Raw genomic sequence first — 22,490 nt, 5'->3', positions numbered from 1 at the left:
CATGCTGGTGTTCTCAAATTTAAGTCAATTCCCATTTGTTAAAGGAGAAAATGATACAGGTAACATGCAAGGGGGCAGAGATGAGGAAAAAGAAGATCTCAGATTTCAATTTATGTATCTCCTACTAGCATGCACTTGATAGTTTTATTTTACACAAGGATAAATTTCTCCTTGCCCCTAAAGAACCATGATAAATTAAAAGATCAATCCACATAGTAAACACACAGTGTTTTGCAATTTATTGTCATAAATTGTAGGACAGAAGAGGTCAGACCAAGCAGACACCTCATTAGAGCTACATAAACGCAAAGGGGAAAAAAATAATCTGTGCACCGCAACCAATTATGTTGCTTCAGCAACAGTCTTGCACAAGTCTTGTTTAAAACCCTTTTGAAGAAAAATTCAGACGGGAAGTGCATGTGTATTACAGGAAGTTTAATTGTCCTAGAAACAAAGGAGCAACTAAATGGACAGATTGGAAGGTCAGAATCTCCTTCACCTCGAATCCAAGCAATGAGGAAGTATTGCCTGATACAGGTTTGAACAATATAGCTCAGGAAACAATGCACTCATTACTCTGAGGAATCACTTTTAACATTTTCAACCATCTAGTTTCTAAGGAAGTTCTTCTCTATCAGAATGTGGTGCACACACACATATACATACATACATATATATATATATTCCTGTATACATCTTTAAAATACTCTTAGACATCCTAGGCTGCCTACAAAACTTTCTGTTTCTAAAATAGCTCTTGCCTACAAAGAAACTTCATATACTTTCTTAAAAGGCACTTCTCTCTTCAACCAACCTACTGCTCATAAGATCCTGAAAAAGGAAAGATATTTCAAAGACCCAGAGCTTTAAAGTAGTTCTCAGAATTTACTTAGCTGTTTAGAAGTAACTATAGTAACTGTACATTTGTAGTCAATTAAATGTTATTCAACCTTTTCTTTTAATCAAGCGGCAAGGCCTCTTCATCTGCTTAACTTAAGGAGAAGGCACAGCAGACAAGAAAATAACTCAAAGTCTAGGAATGATTTTGCTATTTGGTTGTCAGTAGCTTTACTAGTAATCACACAGAATTTCCTCAGTTCCACCGTGACACTACAATCCAAGCACACTGCTTATAGTTATACGAGAGCTGTGTAACTCTACCCCATCAAGCATAAATTTACAAAGAGAACTCTTGCCTTCAGCAGCAGGCATCCCTTTCACCTCATACATTCAGACTCATCACCAAATATGTTTTTATATATATATATATATATACACATATATAGTGAATATTTAGTTATATATACTAAATATGGTTCAATTGTCAGAGTCAACTGTGTCTACTGCTTCCCTACAAAAGATGACTTATGTTCCTCTCTATGCAAATAAATGCAAAGTATCATCACCATTATTACATGAATGGGCTTAGAAAAGAGATTTTTTGAGAAACTGAGCCAAGACAAATCACCAAAAGCTGTATATTGCTGATATCGCTTCTCTCAATCTCGCCCGTCTCCGGTGGAAAGAGCTGAGAGCATATTCAGCATATTGCTTATATAGGTCCTGACCAAACTTTCCTCTAAAAAAATCAGTATGTTTTGTGAAATGCAGGATGGTTCATCAAACCCAGTAGACTTCTAGGCACTCATGCCTGAGCAAAAGCTGTAACAGCCTGTGAACTACTTACCAAAGGCAGCCTCTCCTTCTTCAAGTTCTTGTTTCAGTCTGGTATAATCATCTTTGACTCTCTCTAATTTTCGGAGATTTCTGGCACTCAGAACCAACAGTTCACTGAGAAGTCCTTCCAGCCCCTCCTTCTCAGATGTTAATGATCTTATTTCTTCTGTCAGATCCTTTGCAGTACCAAAATTACTTCCTGCAGGTTTTGTGCGGGCAGAGAGAGGAAAGAGAAGAATGAAGTAGACACTTGCAACATCAACAGGTTACGCAGCAAACAAGGGAAATTAAGCAACTGTACTTCCCAACAGGAACTAAAATACCAATTTAGAAAAAAAAAAAAAGAACAAAAACCAGCAACCAAAAACTGCTTCACAAGAACTCATTTCATTGACATACTACCAAAAAAAAAAATCATAACTGTAGTACATTTAACCTTAGACACACACAGAAATAGCCTATCATTATTATTGATATAATCTACATTTTTTGAGAAAACTTTTTCCTAATGTCTGCACTTGAGAAAATGTCACACTGTAATTCATTGATCATTGCAGTGTGATCTGTCAGACCATTTTCTTGTTTCGGAGGACACTTCAACTGACAATACTTTTGAAATAGATGCTCTCAGTCTGCTAGATAGAATCTCATAGAGTGAAATGGCCTAGGCTGGAAGGGACCTTAGAGATCATTTAATCCAATCTCCCTGTCATGGGCAGGGATGCCTCTCAACTAGATCAGGCAACACATGGGGACCAAACGGGGATTGAACCCGTGACCTTGGTGTTAGCAGCACCATGCTCTAACCGACTGAGCTCCTGAAGTCCTTCCTCCTTGAACAAAGCAGCACAATGCTGTTGTTCATAACAAACACCAGAAGGTTGTTTATAAATGACATATTGCATTTCTTCAGTGGTATGCACCCCATGCAAAGATATCAAGATGTTCTTCTAAGAGAATATATTTAAAAAAAAAAAAAAATCAATATTCTCCACTTTTGGCTCTTCCTGAAGCATGAAACTTCAGAGACAGACAGAATACTCCAGTATCACCAGCTCACACTGCTGTAGAGTTTTTAAAAATGCCTGGCTCCTTTGGACAGGGCTCCAAAAAGTTCAATTTGCAGGCCTAGTAACATTTTTTTTAGAACCTGGAGAAGAATGTTTCCTTACTTCCCAGAGAAGTCTGAAGTATAAATCCATGATGACAGCGAGATGCTCAGCTATTAAATGATTTTTAAATAGCAGTATGGTAACTATTACAATGCTACATTTATATAGCTATGTCTATGTCTTTCCAATGATTCATCTACTTGGTTGGGGAAAAAAAACAAAAAAAAAAGCACGAAAACTTACAAAAAACCCCGCTGTAATCTAAAATATATTTAACAAATACCTTTACCATGGAGACTTGCCCAATAAGAGATCTCTAGCACGAGATCTAAACTCTATCATCATCCTAACTTAACAAAATTTTGGTGGTATTATCTAATAAGTAAAGACATCTAGTAATTAAAGGTACTTGGAAAATTTAGCCCTGAAGCAAATATTAATGTAACACACATCCAGTTACACATATAAGAGTCTCATTAGCTTCTGAAGTATGTGTAATGCATTTAGACTCCTGAAACAACTTTGTAATACCAGCAACATAGTTCAGATATAAAGGTGTCCTTTGGGAATATATATAGATCAATTAAAAAGTTTATTTCAGAAAATTAAGACATAATCCAAAACACCAAATCCACATCAGAGTATCCTAAATTGTGGCACTACATCTTTTTTTACCTGGTGTCCCAAAAGCATTAGTCTCAAAGTCTTAAACAGGAACAATTTGGCTGCTGTTCATTTCATTTCCTTCAAGACAGGGGAGCAAGGGGTGTAAGTATTGACACTGGCAGGACGATGGCAAACCAACCCCAGCTGCCGAGAGCAGATCCATTCCTCCAGGGCATAAGAGTTACTGGAAGCACTTCCAAAAAATAATTACAACCAATCTCCTGGAACAAAGATGTGGCCGCAAACTCACGTGGTTGTATGAGGATGGGTGTGTCAAAGGAAGATTGTGGTTTCCCAAAGTTTGGAAAAGACTGTACCAAATAAATCGAGCTTAAAGATTGAGCATTCTTAATTATGGAAGTATTGTTGGCTATTTTCCATTGAGGTTTGGTTTTGTTTTAGTCCCAAGCCTATGGTGGTTTCAGTCAAACCCCTTTCCTCGCTTAAAACTGCCTTTTTGTTTCTTTTTAGGAGTTTTAAACTCCCTTATTTCTAATTCTCGCTAAAACCTTCTTTGTCTGCTCTTTCTTACAAAGAACTACAAAATTAAATAACTATAAATATGCTTTGCAAATAGTAGAATCCTATGGCTTACCAGTGGATTTGTTTGGAAAGAGCAGTACAAATTTTACTATCTTAATCTATCACGTTTCCAAGTGGACAAAACCCAGGATAATAAAGGCAAAATCACTGGGAAAATGGCAGATATTTGGATGCTTCCAAGGCGACAAGCCTTAGAATTCAACAATGCACCTTAATTCACCTGAACTCACCCCAAGCATCAAAGCACAAGAGCCTTAATAAAACATGAAGGCAAGAGATTCTTCATTAGAATCCAGAGCGTGCTCTTACATTTCAGAAGACAGCAAGGAAAAAGGTATGAAATTACATATGAAAGTTTTATACATACTGAATGGATCTTAATTCCCAGAGGGGAAGTTTATACCAAAACTGAGGCTATGAGGAAATGCCATCAGATACATGCCCAAAAGCCAAACCAAAAGTTCCTGGTGCAGCTCCCCATGGCAGCAGAAATGTCTGGAAGTCTGCAGTGAAAATTCATAATAGAGTATACAAACTCATGCACCGCAAGTGCCATCAGTGAGCTCCTGACTTCAGTCGCAACCACTAAAATAACTGCTTTCTAAATGTCATGAGAACGCTGATTTTAAAATTAATATAAAATCCCTAGTTGCCAGCATAAAAAAACATGCCCTCCTGGGGTTTTTGTTTGTTGAGAGACAAAGTCACGTTGGATATTGTAGAAACATTCTGAAGACATGTATGAAAATTCTTTCTTCTTCTAATATCCTGAAAATGTTAAAATTCCTCTTTTTGATAATAGATAATAAAACAATTATGTTCTCTAAATCAACACCAATAACTGTTCCTTTGTCAGCTACTCAGAGTTATGTTTTATAGAGCCATATCTCTGGGAGAGTTCTAGTTGGGTGATATTAGGTAAATAAGGTCAGTCCTAACTCTTCCCAGGTAATGCAAAAATCACTGAAGCTAATGGGAACGCTTGCTCTCTCAGAAAATCTGTACAGAGACAATAAAACTAAGGAATTAATAGTCCAAGACCAAAGCTGAGATTCTGGTCTAAATCAAAACATGAGGCAGGGATTCTGTGAAGGGGATTGGAGAGAGAAATGTCACTTCTCCCATCTTTCCTCTTGTCTCGCAGTGACACTTGCTAGGTATGTGCAATTTTAGCCACTGCATATATGTTCGTACCACAGAACCATAGAACGGCTTGAGTTGGAAGGGACCTTAAAGATCATCCAGTTCCAACCCCCTGCCATGGGCAGGGACACCTCCCACTAGACCAGGTTGCTCAAAGCCCCACTCAGCCTGGCCTTGAACACTGCCAGGGAGGGAGCAGGCACAACTTCCCTGGGCAACCTGTGCCAGAGTCTCACCACACAAATCTTCACACAAATCCTTGTCTCTCTTCACACAAATCCTTCATTTGCCACTCTCTACAGATCAGGTAAGCTCCAATAGCTTGATGTGAAGGCCAAAAATACCAGCCAAATCATAGAATGGCCTAAGCTAGAAGGGACCTTAGAGATCATTTTAATCCAGCCTCCCTGCTGCCAGGGACGCCACCTCTCGACTAGATCAGGCAACACATGGGGACCGAACAGGAATCGAACCTGCAACCTTAGCGTTGTTAGAGCTACACTCTGCTGACTGAGTTAACCAGCCCCCTAAATCAAGCAAAACAACTCAAATTGGAAAAATAATAAAATATATATCCCCATGCACTAAGTAGTTACATAATTGCTTTTATTTACTATGAACAAACTACATATTTACCTTGTTTTCTTCTCTACCCAGAACTTTACTTGTATGGCTATATACTACAGCTAAACAGTGCTCTGGATATCAAGTATATTTTCTCTATACATAGTTACATGCCACAAACTCATGTCTATTGTAACGGTTAATTGTCAAATCTTACTATACTGGGCAGACTGTTGCCCATTTAGTGGCCTCAGACTAACATATCATTATTTTAATAACATTTGCTAGCAACAAATTGACTAAAAATATGGTTTGAAATCTGTCCCATTTTGTAAAAAACCAAAGCATTATTATTTAAGCTTTGTTAAACACTTTCCCCTTCCAAATACAAGAAAAGGTAATGGCCCACAACTTTTTCGCTCCCACTTTTTCTCATATTTATGTCGGAAATTACATACACTCATAGTTTCCTTTATTCATACTTGAAAGCAGAAAGGTACATCCCATCCCTGCTGAAACTATATTCATTGTAACACAAGCAAAGGAGCGACTTTTGCATAATAGTAAATCATACATACTGAACATCAGTTGCAATGTAGGAAAGAATAGACTAGTCATTATTTATCATTATCTCTAAGCAAATGCTTCATAGACTAAGGCTACCTTTAATAATATGTAAGAAAGTGAACATTTACATTTTGGCTTAGGGCATTTGCCACCATGGTATTTATCAATGGCACTGGAATTCAAGGCTGAAAATCTTCTACCCTGTGATTAATGAGAATAGAAACCAATTCCAGCACCAGAAAGAAATGGAAGAAAATACATACCATTCAGCTGTTCACAAAGAAAAGAGAAAATGCTAAAAACATGACAGAAATGTAAGACTTTGGAAGCACTGCCAGTGTGTTTGCACCTCTAAAAAAAAAAAAAAAAAAAACAACACAACTAGCAAATCAGAGACAGTCTACCACCTCCTGAAAATTTCACAGAATTCCAGCATATTTGAATCACAATTATTGTTTTGAAGCGATAATATGTGCCAACAATTTTAGGAAGCATAACTCAACTGAATGATTGATGAAATCCTGAAAAGTAAAATAAGAAAGTCCATCTAGAAGCAGGCAAGAGATCTCACAGACATAATTTTGGAGGAGGAATTCTCTGCCACAGAAAATCTCTTGTACCGGGACTGAATCCGTTGCCACAGAGAAACCCAGGAATCAAAAAAAACAGAAAAATGGGTAGGGGGCTGTGCAGAAAACCCATCAACAACAAAAACAACAACAAACAAATCATTAATAACAACTCAAAGGCTCGAGTGAAAATTGTCAATGAGAAAAGGCACAAAAGCCATGAAGAAAAAGGCAGAGGTGTGGAAGATGGCAATTCAGCAATACTGATCCATAACCTGTTCCAAGGAGCAATAGATACTGGTGACCGCGGGGCCACCAGATGCTCTCAAGTGCCTGTGCTGGGAGTGACAAGCATAGCGCAGGAGCACATTAATCCCAGCAAATTATTACGTGCATTAGCCAATAAATGCGTTTTGCAGTAATTTTCTTTCGACATAGAATCATAGAATGGCCTAGGCTGGAAGGGACCTTAGAGATCATTTAATCCGTTGTCACGGGCAGGGCCGCCTCTCAACTAGATCAGGCAACACATGGGGACCAAACAGGAATTGAACCCGTGACCTTGGTGTTCTCAGCACCATGCTCTAATCAACTGAGCTAACCAGCCCCCATGGTAAAGAATACCCAACTCAAAGCGACTCCAAGCCTCAAGTTGTCACCCCATAGCACAGACACATGTGCACACAGGCTTCCCTACATAATTACTTTTCCCTCCCTCATAGCCTGCACCCACCTTAGGCCTTTCAATCTCTAGTTCTTTTACTTCTCCCCTCTCTCCTGCCTTTGTCTCCACTCACTATGGCTACCAGTAGAGGGGAAGGGAGATCAAGGAAATAGCCCAGACCTGGTCTCCATGACCTCGAGTGCTGCATGAAATCATCACCCTCTTTATTACCAACCAGGTCAGGAAAGAAAAACAGAGAAGGATCAGGGAGAAAAATATTCATGCTATCTAGAGGTTTAAGCACCGAAAGTGCATGCACTGAGGTTCAGAGGTTTTGTCTCTTGGCTCTCTGGACAGAAGGACATCACTGCACCCTTCCACAGACTGCATAGAGGTTTTCTTGGGTCCCTTCCAGACCACAGCACAGCCTTTCCATAGGGCAAGAGCACCTTCCTTTCACAGTTCTCAATCTACCATTTATCCTTTGAGCACAAAACCCTAGAAAACTGCCAAAAAGATTATTCAACCTTCTCTCCCACTCCAGGGACAGCGGCCTAGGTAGCAGGACAAAAAAAGAGTAAGTTGTTATATTACTGACTGAATTCTGCAACAGAAGCAATGATTTTCTGCTGTCTGGTCACATATCATGCTGGAACTTCAGCTACAGCAAATCATCCTTGAAGTTCACTGAAAGCCAGTAACATTCAGCAGTCTCATTTGGAAATGAGATAAAAAGACAAATAGCATAGCTGTCTGAGGTCTGCGTGACTGACTGAGAGTTGGTTTGGAAGGCTCCCTGGCATTATTTTTTAAACGAGCTAATAGGCTTGCCAGAAAGTACATCACTGCACCAATACACAGTGGAAAATTTTATTTCATGGAGCATAAAGTGACTGTTGTGGGAAGACATGCCAATACACAGCACTGGATGCTGGAGCGAGACATTGTGACACAGGCACGAAGAAGACTTAATATGACTCTGAGCCACCAACTCAGACCACTGCTGAAAGCAAGAATCTGAAAGTGGGGAACTAGCTAGGTCACCTGACAAGACACAGACCTCTATCAGACTCCAATTCAGCAAAACACTAAGCCTTCATGAGAAGGGACAAAGAAGCATTAGTATTTTTGCCTCTAAGACTAGCAGAGCTCTCCAACTGTTACCAAACAACAGTTCTCAGAAACACGAAAGATAATAAAACTAAGAGTATCATTGCCTTGAAATGAAAGACAAAGTAAGAGCTGTATGTAGCATGTCTGGGGAAACTCACATCATCATGTCAAGAACTTTATGCTCATACACATTTCCGCATGAAATAACAGAAACCAGCACAGGTATGAAAACAAGATGTCCACATTACAAAACCACACAGATGTATGGCTGAAAATGTCCTTCAGCCTGCACTGGCATCTTCCAGCCTGATTGTTCTGTCCCTTCTCCAACATACTCATCCCCAACAGGAATGCTTAGCACCAAAGCTGGAAGGCTGGCTGCTTTGTTATTTACAGTTACTTTCAGAGCCCTGCAGAACTTGTCCTAAATGAGCATCAGAAAGCAGTCAAAGAGGCAACAGTCTTATCATTAAGTTTTGAGAAAATATGGTACCTAGTATTTATGTTATGCTATTTATAAACTGCACCTTTATATTGCCATGATGGAAATCATCCCACAACAGTATTTCCAAGCAGCTCCCACTTGTAGGCATTCAATGAAAGAGAGATAGCGCTAATTATAGGATGATGACACACGATCTCTTACTGGTAAAGACAGTTTTAAGATTTTTTTTTTTTTTTAACTGCAAGTCACCTCCATTCTGTATTCTGTGTTTGGATGCAATTTGTATTTGCAAAGACGTAAGGAAAGTTAATGACATGCATCTCATAGACAACGATGTAACAAATTGAGTATTTCATCCACATCTCCTTAGCTCCTTGCTAGCTACTTTCTGGCTATCTAGTCCCATGCTATTATGCATTCTTCAGAGGGGAAAAAATTTTTTCAAAAAATAATCACACGGAGTCTGCAAAGACATTGTAAAATACATAAAACAAGTTCTTTTATTCAAGTATAGGAAACAGATGAAACTATGACTAAAAATTAATTTTAGTTCAGACCCTCCCTCCTATTCCCAAATTATTTTCTCACTAATGAAAAGAAACATCCTATTACACATATATGATTTCCTCTCCTGCAAAACAGCTCAAAATTGGAAAATAAATTTTCATAGTTTTTTTACAGTTATATTCACACTTCCTTATATATTGTGCTCTTTGAATTTTCTTACTGGTTTAGGATTATTTCATGTGCAATTTATTCTCCCTCAGAATTTCATGCTAAATAGACCCATAATGTTAACAGAAAGAAGAGAGTATCGTGTACTGCCATATTCTTCCTATAACTGATGACAAAGTTTTTATAAGCATGTTAAGAGCTACTGTTATAATAATCACATGCAGGTTTCTAAGCACTGACATTAAGGTGTTGTTTTTTAATAAAAAGAAAACTTACTAAAGCTAAACCATAAGATTTCATTGACAAGTATTTACAAATGTGTATGTCAACAGCAACATCTCATGCAATCAGGAAATATTTGTTAGCTATAATTATCATAGAATCCCAGAATGTTGGGGGTTCGAAGGGACTTCTAGAGATCCTCTAGTCCAACTCCTCGCCAGAGCACGATCCCCTAGGGCAGCCACACAGGAACGTGTCCAGGTGGGTTTTGAAAGTCTCCAGAGAAGGAGACTCCACAACCTCTCTGGGCAGCCTGTGCCAGTGATCTCTCACTCTTACAGGAAAGAAGTTTCTCCTCATTTTGAGGAGGAACTTCCTATGTTCTAACTTAAATCCATTATTTCTTGTTTTAATGCTGGCCACCACTGAGAAGAGATTGTCCCCTTCCCCTTGACACTCACCCCTCAGCTATTTATATATGTTAATAAGGTCCCCTCTCAGCCATCTCCTTCCAAGGCTACACAGCCCCAGCTCTCTCAGTCTCTCTTCACAGGAGAGATGTTCAAGGCCCTTAATCATCCTCGTAGCTCTCTGTTGGACTCTCTCCTGTAGGTCCCTGTCTCCCTTTCTTGAACTGGGGAGCCCAAACTGGACACAGTATTCCAGGTGTGGTCTCACCAGGGCAGAGGAGAGGAAGTGGAGAACCTCCCTAGACCTGCTGGACACACTTTTCTTAATGCACCCCAGGATCCCATTGGTCCTCTTGGCCACAAGGGCACACTGCTGTCCCATGGACAACTTACTGTCCACTAGGACTCCAAGGCCTTTCTCCACGAGGCTGCTTTCCAGCAAGATGTCCCCTAATCTGTGCTGGTGCCTGGTGTTATTCCTCCCCAGATACTGGACTCCACATTTGTCTTTACTGAACATCATGACGCAATTTGCTAAATCTACTGACTTAAAAACCTTGAACAATATAATAATAAGTATTCTACTAACTATGTTCAGAAAAAAATCTGGACCAGCATCTCAGGAGTACTAACTGCAACCTATTTATGGCAACAGGCAAATGTCAATCAGAAATAAAGGAGTTACTGATATAAAGGATCTAAATTGTAACTATTGTTAGAAATACCTCTTGAACTTTCAAGTATGGGCACTTTTTTTCCATAGAAAGTCTGTCTGATATTTAATTAATCTACTTTATTTATTCTACTGCCTCCAATAATCTAAATATTCACAAACATTCTTTCTTTCTCCTCCAAATCTAATTATTTCATTTTACACTTCTTTCAAGGAAAAAATAACAGGGAAGAGAGATGTTTATGTCTTTACAGTATCATTCATTATACAGTCTTAAATCCAAGGCACTGTATTGACTGGACCAATAGAATTTTTATGCTTATATTGCATTTATCATGGTATTTTCCTCTCAAAACAAGACTGACTACATTCTTAAAATTTTATGGTGCAAATATACCAACACTGTAAATCAATGTGTAGAAGATTAATGTTATATTAAGCCATCAAGGTGGCCATTACAGGCTGAGGAACATACCAGGCTTTCTAAGTTGTCACATAATTAAGTCATTCCAAGAAAGCTCTGAAAAATTAATGTATCAATAACTTTATTCCCAAGCTCAGCTAAATTAACTTTTGGGATACATGAATCCAGATGTGTGCATCTGTATTTTCACCCTTTTGTTTTGGCACTGTTCCAAAATCACTTAACTCTAGCTGCTTCCTTGAGGAAAATGCTCCATAAAACAAAAATGATGCAACATCTGTTTAGAGAAAAACAGTTGTTCTCAGTATCCATTATTATTGTTGTTTGAATGAATGATCTAACTGCTATGGTAAAAAAGCAGAAATAACAGACATTTATCCTGGCCTGATGCTTCCAGACTAAATGAAAAATTTTAACTATGACCACCAAAGTTTATTATTACTGCATATCTCCTATAATTCCCTCTGAATTTCATGCTGGTCCAAGGGTACACTTAAATAATTGCCTATTACCCAACTGAAGATTCTCCCCCCTTGTAACGATATAATATATACAGGCTCTTCATTAACATTCTGTCAGTTGCCTGACAGTTCAGGGGATTATGTACATACAGTATCTTGCTTCAATCTTAACCAGTATGTAAAAGGTTAAGGCCTACATCTTAACTATTCCTTATTTAAGAGGTGTCATTCATTTATGCCTAACAGAGGAATACACATAAACTGAATAATTCAGCCTTCTCTGTATTATCCACTGCACACTGTTTTCTCCCTGTTAACAAAAAAAACCCCAAGTCTATTTTTATCCCTTCCTCTTTCCTCTTCTGAATATACCAAGTCTGTTCTTCCTCACTTGCTTCTCTCCTAGTTGTAATTCATTCTGCATCCTGGCTTTCCTGATTTTATCGGTTCATGCTCTAAGACTAAAGTATTTCCATTCTTTTCCGATTTCTTTTTTTACTCTCAAGTCTTCAGAGAGTTAATTTTTTTTATCCTGTATTTCCTGTGTATCCTCTGCATTTAACATGAGTACCATCACATCAGCTAAATGTACTTATAACTTACAGTGACGTAGAGGAATTACACTATCCACTGTCACCAAATCACCTTTCATCCTTGGATTTTCAACTAACTTCATGCAGAATTTTGCACTAGTGACAACCTAGGATTGTACCATTCACAGTCATTAAAATTCCCTGAAGTGGGAGTTTTTAAGAGTACAAATAAAAAAAAGAAATAGTGCTTCTTATCAGTACTAAGAAATAACACCAATACTTCTTAAAAAAAAAAAAGGCATAGAAAGGCAATCATAGTGGCAGTACTATGAAAATGGTTTCTAGAAACATCAGCATTAAATTGTCTTTTCAATTCATTCCTGAAACAATCAACCTCTTTTAAAAGCTACAAGTATAAGATATTGCTGCAAATGTTTTGGAAATCATCTTCAACTTGCCATTTACTCTCTCAAAGTGTCAGACTGAGGTACATATTTCTTGTCCAACTGCACCCTGTTGGCAGCATGAAGCAGTTGCATGTCCAGTTTATGGGCTATTTTGTTCTCAACAAAGTCATACAATGGCTGAGGAAAACTCTGGTCCCCATTTACGAAAGCAAGAAAATTAGAGATAGAGAAGGGTGATTGCTCAGCTTACCGCCTACAGGTAGACACAAAGAAATAGGGAGGTTTTTCATTTCAAAAAGGAGTTAAGAGAAGCAAGGAAATTGAGCATGCTCAACACCAATACAAGATCTGGTCCTTAATTTCCTTTAGGACTTTGCTCAAGCCTGATGTTATCCACTTCTAGCAAAAAAAACATGTGACACTGCACAAGTTTTCATTTTAAAATAATTCATGTGTGCCAGCACCAGGTTCTTAGATCTAACTGAGAAGGTAAACGACCAACAGATAGCCTCAACAGGTTGCCTTGACATGTATTAAAACCCCACTAGCCTTTCTTTACTTGGTGTAACACTGAAAAATTCCTTGTACGGAAGTCTACTTTCCCTCCTATTCAGCTTCCTCTCTGAGGCAGGTGTCTAGAAAAGGGACAACTACTTACACATCTGCAAACAATTTGCTGAACTAGAACAACCACCTCCTGAAACTTAAGAGACAGAACTAGAACTATGCTTTCCCTTTTTTCTTTAGTGAACAGTGTAGTAATCCCAAGTAAATGACATGTAAAGCTGTTATGTATCAGACTCTGTAATCACATTTCAATGTTTTACTGGTTGTAAATAACATGCATGAGTGCTCCAAGGACTCATTAACAACATTAGTTGTTTAATGATCTGAACAGCAGAAGCTGCCAATTATTGTATTCCATTTTAAAGTATCACTTAAAGCCACACATGTAATTATTATACCTGTGTTGTAAATTCATGCTCCTAGCTAGAGAGTACTAGGAATGTAACTTGTAATGTACAGGAACGGCTACTGATAAATATTTATCAATTTCACCTATGGAAAAATACTGCATTCTTTGCATGTTTACTGCCAACCAAACAGCATCCCCCTCGCCAGTAGTTCCCAACTGTGGAGAGAGGCCTGAAGTACCTTACACAAGGCAAAACACAGACCAGTTCTGCCCAACTTGCCATTATTTTGAAGGATTTAGACAAGTGCACATCAGTGACCTCTCCCAAGTCTCCACTACAAAAAAGACAGCAATTGCTCTAACACACCACTTATCAATGTTAGCTTTTCTCACCTTAAAACTTACCTGAAATAGCCAGCGCTTTGGCTTCAAGTAGAGCTGGTAGTTGAGTCTCAATATCACTCACTTTCCTCCTCAAAGTACTGCAGAGCTTCTGAGTCGTACAAACCTAGATTGAGGCAGACAGCCATGATATATAATTCATTCATGTAAAAGTAGAAGGCAATTTAAACAGAGCTTCAAATATTCTTGGTTTACAGACATGACATAACATCCTACAGCAAGGTGAAGAAGCTTAATAAAAAGCGATGTCTTTACAGAAATACCCAACATGAATAAAAATTTCCAGGCTCTGCCACACATTCTATCATAAAAATGGGGAATGGTATAAGCATTAGCTACCTGCATGTGAGAGGACATGTTTCACTACTAGATACTAAGGCTGCACATAGAAGAAAGGCTATCTTATTAATTCTGTACAATTTTAGCATTAACAGTGATGCCTGGAGTGGAGTATAAATAAGCCAACATTTGGAGTTTAAGAGGTTATAACACAAAACGTACAATGATTTTTATACAAAATATACCACGTCACACATTGTAACTGAGAAAAGGTAAAGCAGCCATCATGAATTCTCTGCACAAGTGATAAATAAGGCTATATCAGCGCAATACTATACTTTGTTTCACAATCAGGAGGCACAGATGACTGGGGTTCAGGTTTCTGACTTTTCCTCTCCCTCTTCTTTATCTTTTTAACTGGAAGTTCCTTCAGCCATTAATTAAAACTGGTATTAAATACATGGATAGAGACAGGAGAAAAAAGAAAGGAAGTTGCATCTATTTTACATTTGAGTGTACACTAGCACCTCAGAAGGACCTTATACAACATACACAATCCATACAACACCCACATATTCAAAAATCTTGGTTCTTACTCCACATTGCATCATTTGCGAAGGAAAGTAAAATGAACAAACAGAAAAATCCCTCATCAAGGCAAGGCAAATACCTTGTTCCGAAGACAGACATCAAACACTTACTTAAAATTGTTGATGACACTTGGAAAAACATTGCATTCATTGGAACCAAGGGTAAAGTCGTAGTCAAAAGAGGCACGGGCCAGTTGTGAAGAGATGAGACGTGAAATGAAATCTCCAGAGGAAACTTTCCCTGCCCTCCTTGACTTTCTTTTCCCCCTTCGCAAACAAGTGTATAAACCATACTTATTAACAGAAGCACAGCTATCACTTCACTTAAGAGCAAAAGCCTTACAGCTTTAGTGGCTTATCTGTTTGTACAATTAAAGTATAATAATTCAGCTATGACACTAACTGTAAATCCTTTTAAATGGATAATACCCTTTTGCTTTAGCTGAGAGCATCTGTTAACCATAAATGGGTCATATTTTTTTCTTCAGTCAACAGAACTACCCTCCAAGCAGTAACTGCTGCTATCTAAAGACTTCAGAGCCATCCTATTAATTTAAGAACACACATACTCATCACTTCTGCACTTATAATTTTTCAATTCCCAGATATTTCATTTTGTTTCAGTACCCTCTTCTAAGTGACATGCCTACTAATTCACTTAAAATGCTTTTAAAAACCCAAACCTTTCAAAGGTGAATAAATGTGCCCAAAGAACCCAAGGGCTATTTCTGTCTCACATCTCCAAAATAAATCTGAAAGTTTTTAATGACTTCTTTCTAAGCTCTCTTTAGGGGTACTGAATGGCTCAGTGAGTTGCAATTAGATGGGGAATCTTTCAGCTCCAGGAAAACTGCATGAATACATCCCACGCTGGTAGTAACTTAAAGTCATTACCATAGACAGCTGTTTGGCAATTATGCAAAATAACCTGTGAGGTTTAATCAGTTTCTAGTGAACACTGTCCACTTTGTAAGCACTACTGTCAGAATGAAGCTCGCTGGCACTCCTTTATTAACGGACCAAATGCAGAGACCAGAGGCTGAGAGGAAGCTCCCCTAGACTGCAGAGATGATTCTTCTGGAACGTGAGATAAGTACGTTACCAAGCCTCTGCTTGTATCTCTGTCACGTGTATTCTGTAGATAAATGAACAACATTAATCTTCAGAGCTATCATATGGCACAGCTCCGCAAAACTAAATGAGCGACTAGGAGAGGCGAAATAATGCAACATCCTCTAAACTAATAGCACTGCTTCTACGTTACATCAGTTCTACTCTGCAAGCTTCAATTGTTTTCATTTTTCTAATTATTTTATCTTAATAACAGCTACCATTATTCATTATAGTAGCTTATTCAGCCACTAAGAAAAGGTTATTTTGCAGCTAACAAAGATGATGAACATTCATAAAGCCAGCATTTTCCTTTGCTGCTGGGGAACGCACCATTCTCCTCAAACCATTTCGACTGCAGCCCCTGCAGCCCCCCAGCAATGCCCTCTCCCTGTTCTCAGAGACCAGCCCAGCTGCAACCCACGGACCAACAAGCTCCAAGTCTAAAAAAACCCTCCTTTTCAGTTTCAGTGAAGTTCTTTATAGTCAAATATTGCTCTATCTATTTAAAAATCCTCTTCAGTGGCTTGTGGGTTTTTTTAAAGCAGACTTTCATTATTTATTTATTTTTAAAGCAGCTCTTATTTAGGAATATACCTTACAAATCTGTGTTCAGACACATAAACACTACTCAAAAAAGCAGTCTATCTGAAACCAGTAGGATGCTGGTTAGCAAAGATACACGGAATCAAGATGAAAAGCAGCAAAATATCAAAAGCAAATTCACCCATTGTCATCCTCTTCCAACTTTCCAGCATATGATGTTAATCTAAAGCAGTAGAAACAGGGACAAGGACACTGACTAAAGGACTGAAATTTCAAGAAAAAGTAAGTTTTGAGTAACCTTCACATTTCTTTACAACAGTACCTTTGAAAAAAATAGAAATCCTCTTTATACTGCCTGAAGAAAAGGACAGCCCACCTGGATCTTCCATACCGCACAATCTTGCCCTTAGCAAAAGCAGATATTAATTTCTGAAGAAAGGTGGCGGATAAGGGAGATTGTTCCCTTCATTAATGGGCTAATCTTAGCTTTTGCAGCCTCAGCTGAAAACAACACAGATGAGGCAGAAAAGGCCATAGGAATACTAGTGGCACAGGGGGAAAGAAAAGACCTTTGACAAAATAGTGTTTTCCTCATACAATGAAAACGTTCAAAAGACCTACTCTATTCATTTTCAAAAGAAAACAATAGGATGAAATGATTCGAATAAATTAAAAAAAAAGTGATTTGGAGGAGTCTCATATGCTTCCTATTTATCTTCTCTAGTAAATAAAAGCCATGGCACATATGAATACAACGAAATTAAAATAATATTTTATCTATTGAATATTTAAAGAAACAAACAGGCTGTAGACTTCTACCTTGTAGACTTTTCCATTGTTATACGATGTTTCAGCTCTTATTGAAAAAGTCTTTAGATACTACTGTTGTAAAATGTAACTTCAAGAGGCACAATTTTGGGGGAGAAGGCAAAATCTGCGTCTCCTTTTAGCTTGCAGATCACTTCACACAACATATCACTCAGGTACTGAATGTTTCATCATTTTAGTAGATGAGCTGTAGGTTAACTACAATCTTTTTCTTGATACTTTATTTATACTCATTTCAAAAAACGTGGGGTGGGGGAACATCATGTTATAATGGCCTATATCATTATTTACCCAGTTGTGTGCAGGAGAGAATGAGCTCAAAGTAAAGTCGGAGAGAGGAAGGGAGGACTACTGAGATGCAGTCTTTAAACGGTCTTTTTAAAAGAGCATGCTAAAAGTGTTGGTTAAGACAACTGGGAAGAACAGATTATAAAAGATAATTTTTTCATTACTTTTAGTTAGTGCTATTAGAGAAAGAATGTGAAAAATAAACTTACATCAGAGTATAAATTCATTACCGATTAAAACCCAGAAATATTTTCCACTCCCTGTTCAATAAAGTCCTATATGAATTAGCCACAATTAATGAACCTTTTTTTCTAGATCACTCCTGCAGCAAAGATGCTCAGTGGCTCTCTGAGTCATCGTGTAATAAAGAGAAAACTTCAGTATTCTCTTTCTTGAAAGGAGGCCATGAGAAAAAAAAATTAAAGGAAAAGTATTAACGATTAAAAATGATCTCTGAGATCCCTTACAGCCTAGGCCATTCTATGATTCTATGACCTCTAGTTAGAAACAAAAGGTACACAAAACATGCCACATGACTTTTCTTCATATTTTCAAAGGGGGATGAGAATTAGATTGCTAGTTTATCACTGGTGAAAGGGCAGGGAAAAGAGGTACTTACGTTCTTCCTTCACACCAACAAAACCAGTCAGCTAAAGTAAGAGGCTCTGTACTAAGACTGAAAACATTCAACTGTGACCAGTGTTCGCTTTCATTTCATGAAACTGAGGAGTCTGTTCCTAAATGGAGACCAGCAGGTGGAGTGATCACTAGTAAAGGTAAGTCGAGAAACGATCGTTTACTCCATCTGCTTCCTTATGCATCTCTCATCTCTCCAAACACAGAAGCTGGGTGGTTTTTTTGGAGTGTATGTTTAAAACTATTTACATGTAAAATCTGTTTAGAAGAAACACCACAAAACCAACTTTGTAAAACACAGACAATATATTAAGATGCAAGCTATTATCTGCTTCTCTCAGTATTTTGAAGAACTGGAAACTGATGTGTACTTACTTTGGCAGTAGTTTCTTTAATGGACATGCTGAATGACTGTTCTTTTTCCTGAAGGCTAGAAGAGATTAAAATAAAGTTGACCACCTCTAATCACCACAGTTTGCTACACAAAACATATTTTCATATGGAAGGTCAGAGATTTTAAGTTGACTCATACTAACACAAAGGAGTCAATATCAATATATAATCTATATATTTGGTTTTGGTGTTTCTAGTCATTAACCAAAATTTTTTTCCACTTGATTCTGTTTATTTGCAAAATGGTCCGTACATTAACTTTACAGTTCTCAATTAATGACTTCATATGCATTTTACTTACCATCTCAAACACAATTATGATTATTTGTGCAACCAAGGTATCTTAAAAGTTCCCAGAGGTGTTCAGGACCAGTGGTTGCTAGGCTGCCTTCAAACACCTAATATAAAGGCGCTTCTGACACAGAGTTTGTAGTCAACTATCCTCTTATAATCTAGTTTCCAATTCTGCCAGAAACAGTTCAACTGCACGTCACCTGTTCTCACAGTAATTTTATATGAAATATCACTACTCAGTTTGTTTCGTTTCATAGACACCTACAAAATATTTGTACCAAATTGATTCAACTGTGGGCTGAAACTGAGGCACCATCCATGCTTATATGAACCATTTCAAGGTTTTCTTCCACATATAAAACCAGATAGGTTTACTGTTTTGATGTTACAGAACCTAATGTAAACTTGTGCCTTTGGTGCTTGCAAATAAATTCACAATTTACATTTTTAACATAAAGTTCAAAAATCCAAGTCAAATCAGGAGACAGTACAGAGATTATTTTTGCAACATTAATACTTCCCTCGCTCCTACTTTGCAGGCGTACACTTTTATACAGCGTTCAATTACCTTATCAGTCTTCAGTGTACATGACAGTCAGCACTCCCCAGCAGGAGCATTTCAATTCTTCCTGTTAGCTGCATCGTAAAAATTGCACTGTTTTCACAACCTAGCACTGACTTTCTTCCTGAGTAAAGAACTATTAATTTATTTCTGTGCTTTTCTTTGGCGTTCAGCACTGAAGTATCCAAAGAATTTCAGAAACATCACTGGATTTATTTCACTGATACTTTTTCAAGATAAGGCAGCCCCGTACTCGTTTTACAGGTGGAAGAAACACGAGTCACTGTTATTCAGAAAGCATGTTAAGACTAAGTGCCCATTTTGACATGCACTCAGTCCCTGCTGCCTACCCCTATGCATTTCACTTTTCTCTAGAGAACTTGCTCCTTCATGTTTCCAAGTACAGCACTTACATAAACGCTAACCCTTGAAACAGGACTCAGTAAGCTTGAACCCCGAAGAACACAAAGTTGGACTCGCACTCAGTTACTGACCACCTACAGGAAGGCTGGCTGGACCATCTCACGCAGTCGCATCCAGGACTGGGACAGCCTCAGCAGCAGAATTCAGCTGTCCAGCCTATCATTTAATTGTATTAATGAGGCAACTATTTGCATTGCTTTCACTAATGACCTGCTTCATGGAGCGCATGCACCTTCTCAATCTACAGCCCAGCAAGATCAGTCACCTCATTACCACCACAGCACACCGGGGTCCCCCCAGCTCCAGATGAGGCCATCTCTTCAAACAATAGCTTCTGATAGTGTAAGTCAGCGCCTCTGTAAGGCAACAAACACAAATGCAGCTGGCTGGCTACATGGAAGTGGTTTAACAACATCTCCTACAAAGTGGTCCCCAATTTCTCCCTTTTCTACAGCAATATATGGGCAAAACAAAATATTACATGTGCAACGATGCCATTATCAGCTGCCTGCCTGCCTCTGGGCATGCCAGAGGGAATGAACTATTTAGCCGTTTCTTTGCTCAGGTTCTGGAGCTCCCAGTGACTTTCAGCATCTCCCACAATCGGCGTCTGAGCTTGTCAGGTTATGTAAAAAGGAGCTGGGCTTTGTGTACAGATGTCAATGGGGAGCAGCAAGGCTGTGGTGTGTAATTGAATGAATAATGGGTGACTGACCCAATTGTTCTGAAACTGCCTTCTAAAACTCAACTCTAAAGATCCAAGACATAACAAAATGTAAAGTGCAGTTATAGCCAGAAGAACAACAGTATAAAGATAGCACCTCTATTTAACAAATCTCTTCCATGTGCCTTTCCTCTTATCTGTTTACTTTCTTCACAGAAAGCCCCCTCAGGTTCATACGACATTTCACTCCTCTGCAGAACTCACACAGCTAACAGAGAGAGATCAATTTTTAATTTCTTTTTAGACCATTGATCCAAAACAGCATTACAAACTAAGACCCAGTTGTAGAGTTCATATTGCTAACAAGGGTGCACAAGTCCATGCAACTTTCAGGTCCAGGTGCTGAGTGGGGGGAAAAAAACCACCCTCTCTATACCCAGATTTCTGTCAGCATATATCATTACTGAAAAATAAGGAATCACACACTGCCATTTCAAAATAATAGTTTTAAGGGAATTTTGCAGAACCACAGTTTAAGAGAATTTTGTATTAATCTGAGTCATATCAATAAAGAATATAATTAGTAAATCATCTTTTTGACACAAGCTAGTGATAGCTGCATTAACTAGACATGAATCTGAGGAATCCTTTTGCTGGAGTTAAAGCATTCATGGAGATTCTTACAAGCCTATTTGTATGATTTATGGTATGAATTTCACAGTAATATGCTGTTAAGTCTTCCGAGATATGCAGTGGGAATCCCTTAACCCTTTCAGAGATTAGTCCATCATACAATTCACATGCAGCAATCAAAATCATGTACAAACCAGCCACAGTTACCAACCAAGAACAGCTATTAACTAAGTTTATTCCCAGGTTGCTTTTTTTCTACCACAAAAAACCATCACAGAGAAGCTCCTCACAAGCTTTCCAATTAACTGACAAGCTAATGACCCACAAGAAAAAACAGGCAGTCAATACTGATTCATTTTAGCAACAAAGGGCTTTAACAGCCATGATCTGTTACATGTGACTTGAACCAGAAATAGCATTTTCTTTTACCGTCACTCTGGAGCATCCTGTTTCACTTAGTGGCACTCTGTCTGCTTAAAAGTTGTTTTACTTACTACTACCAGGAAAAATAGCTTTAAAAATGCTCCTTGGGGTAACACTAAATTCCTGCGTGGGAAGATATCCATAGTTTTGAGTCATTGCTATTCTTCTCTAACAGAACAACTAATCAAGAATTTGACTGCTCGTCCTCACAGTCTCTGTAATTTATTATAAGGACCATTTAGAAGTTATTTCTCAAATTCAATATAAGCTAACTCCATCACAGAGAAAGCAAAGTTATTGACCTAGCTGATGGAAGGACCAGAATAAGACAGGAATTCAATTAACTCAAAATTAACTGACTAAATGCAGGAAAAAAAAGGTTTTTAACACTTGCAGCACTAACAGCAGTCTATATATCATGTGCAATTTCTTCATTTACCCTGAGAGCCATGTAGGTCTATCATTTAAGTGCCTTGCAATGGATTTACACACATTAGGATCCATAATGAGGAGAAAAAAAAAATAACATAGGCTCGCTACATCCTAGGGCCTCATGCTAGACCAGATCAGGAAAGTAGGAGCTGAGGAATTACCCTTCCTGGATGATGAATGAAGTAATACTTTTGCAAAACACA

The 22,490-nt window shown here is 38.2% G+C and overlaps 1 protein-coding gene across 1 annotated transcript in view; it reads right to left on the bottom strand.

Moving 5' to 3' along the window:
• Nucleotides 1-1,679: 1,679 nt before the first annotated feature.
• Nucleotides 1,680-22,490, bottom strand: part of DISC1 (disrupted in schizophrenia 1) — a gene marked incomplete at its 5' end in the record, with an annotated part of 72,605 nt that continues 51,794 nt past the window's right edge. The window contains 3 exons of the mRNA XM_009868383.1: nt 1,680-1,872; nt 14,186-14,292; nt 18,839-18,893. Coding sequence (XP_009866685.1) covers nt 1,680-1,872; nt 14,186-14,292; nt 18,839-18,893 — 355 coding nt within the window. The remainder of the gene's footprint in view (nt 1,873-14,185; nt 14,293-18,838; nt 18,894-22,490) is intronic.

This window comes from Apaloderma vittatum, unplaced genomic scaffold (assembly GCF_000703405.1).
Source record: "Apaloderma vittatum isolate BGI_N311 unplaced genomic scaffold, ASM70340v1 scaffold16384, whole genome shotgun sequence".
Lineage (NCBI taxonomy): Eukaryota > Metazoa > Chordata > Aves > Trogoniformes > Trogonidae > Apaloderma > Apaloderma vittatum.
The sequence above is the reverse complement of the archived record's forward strand: the minus strand, read 5'-3'. Positions and strand labels throughout refer to the sequence as shown.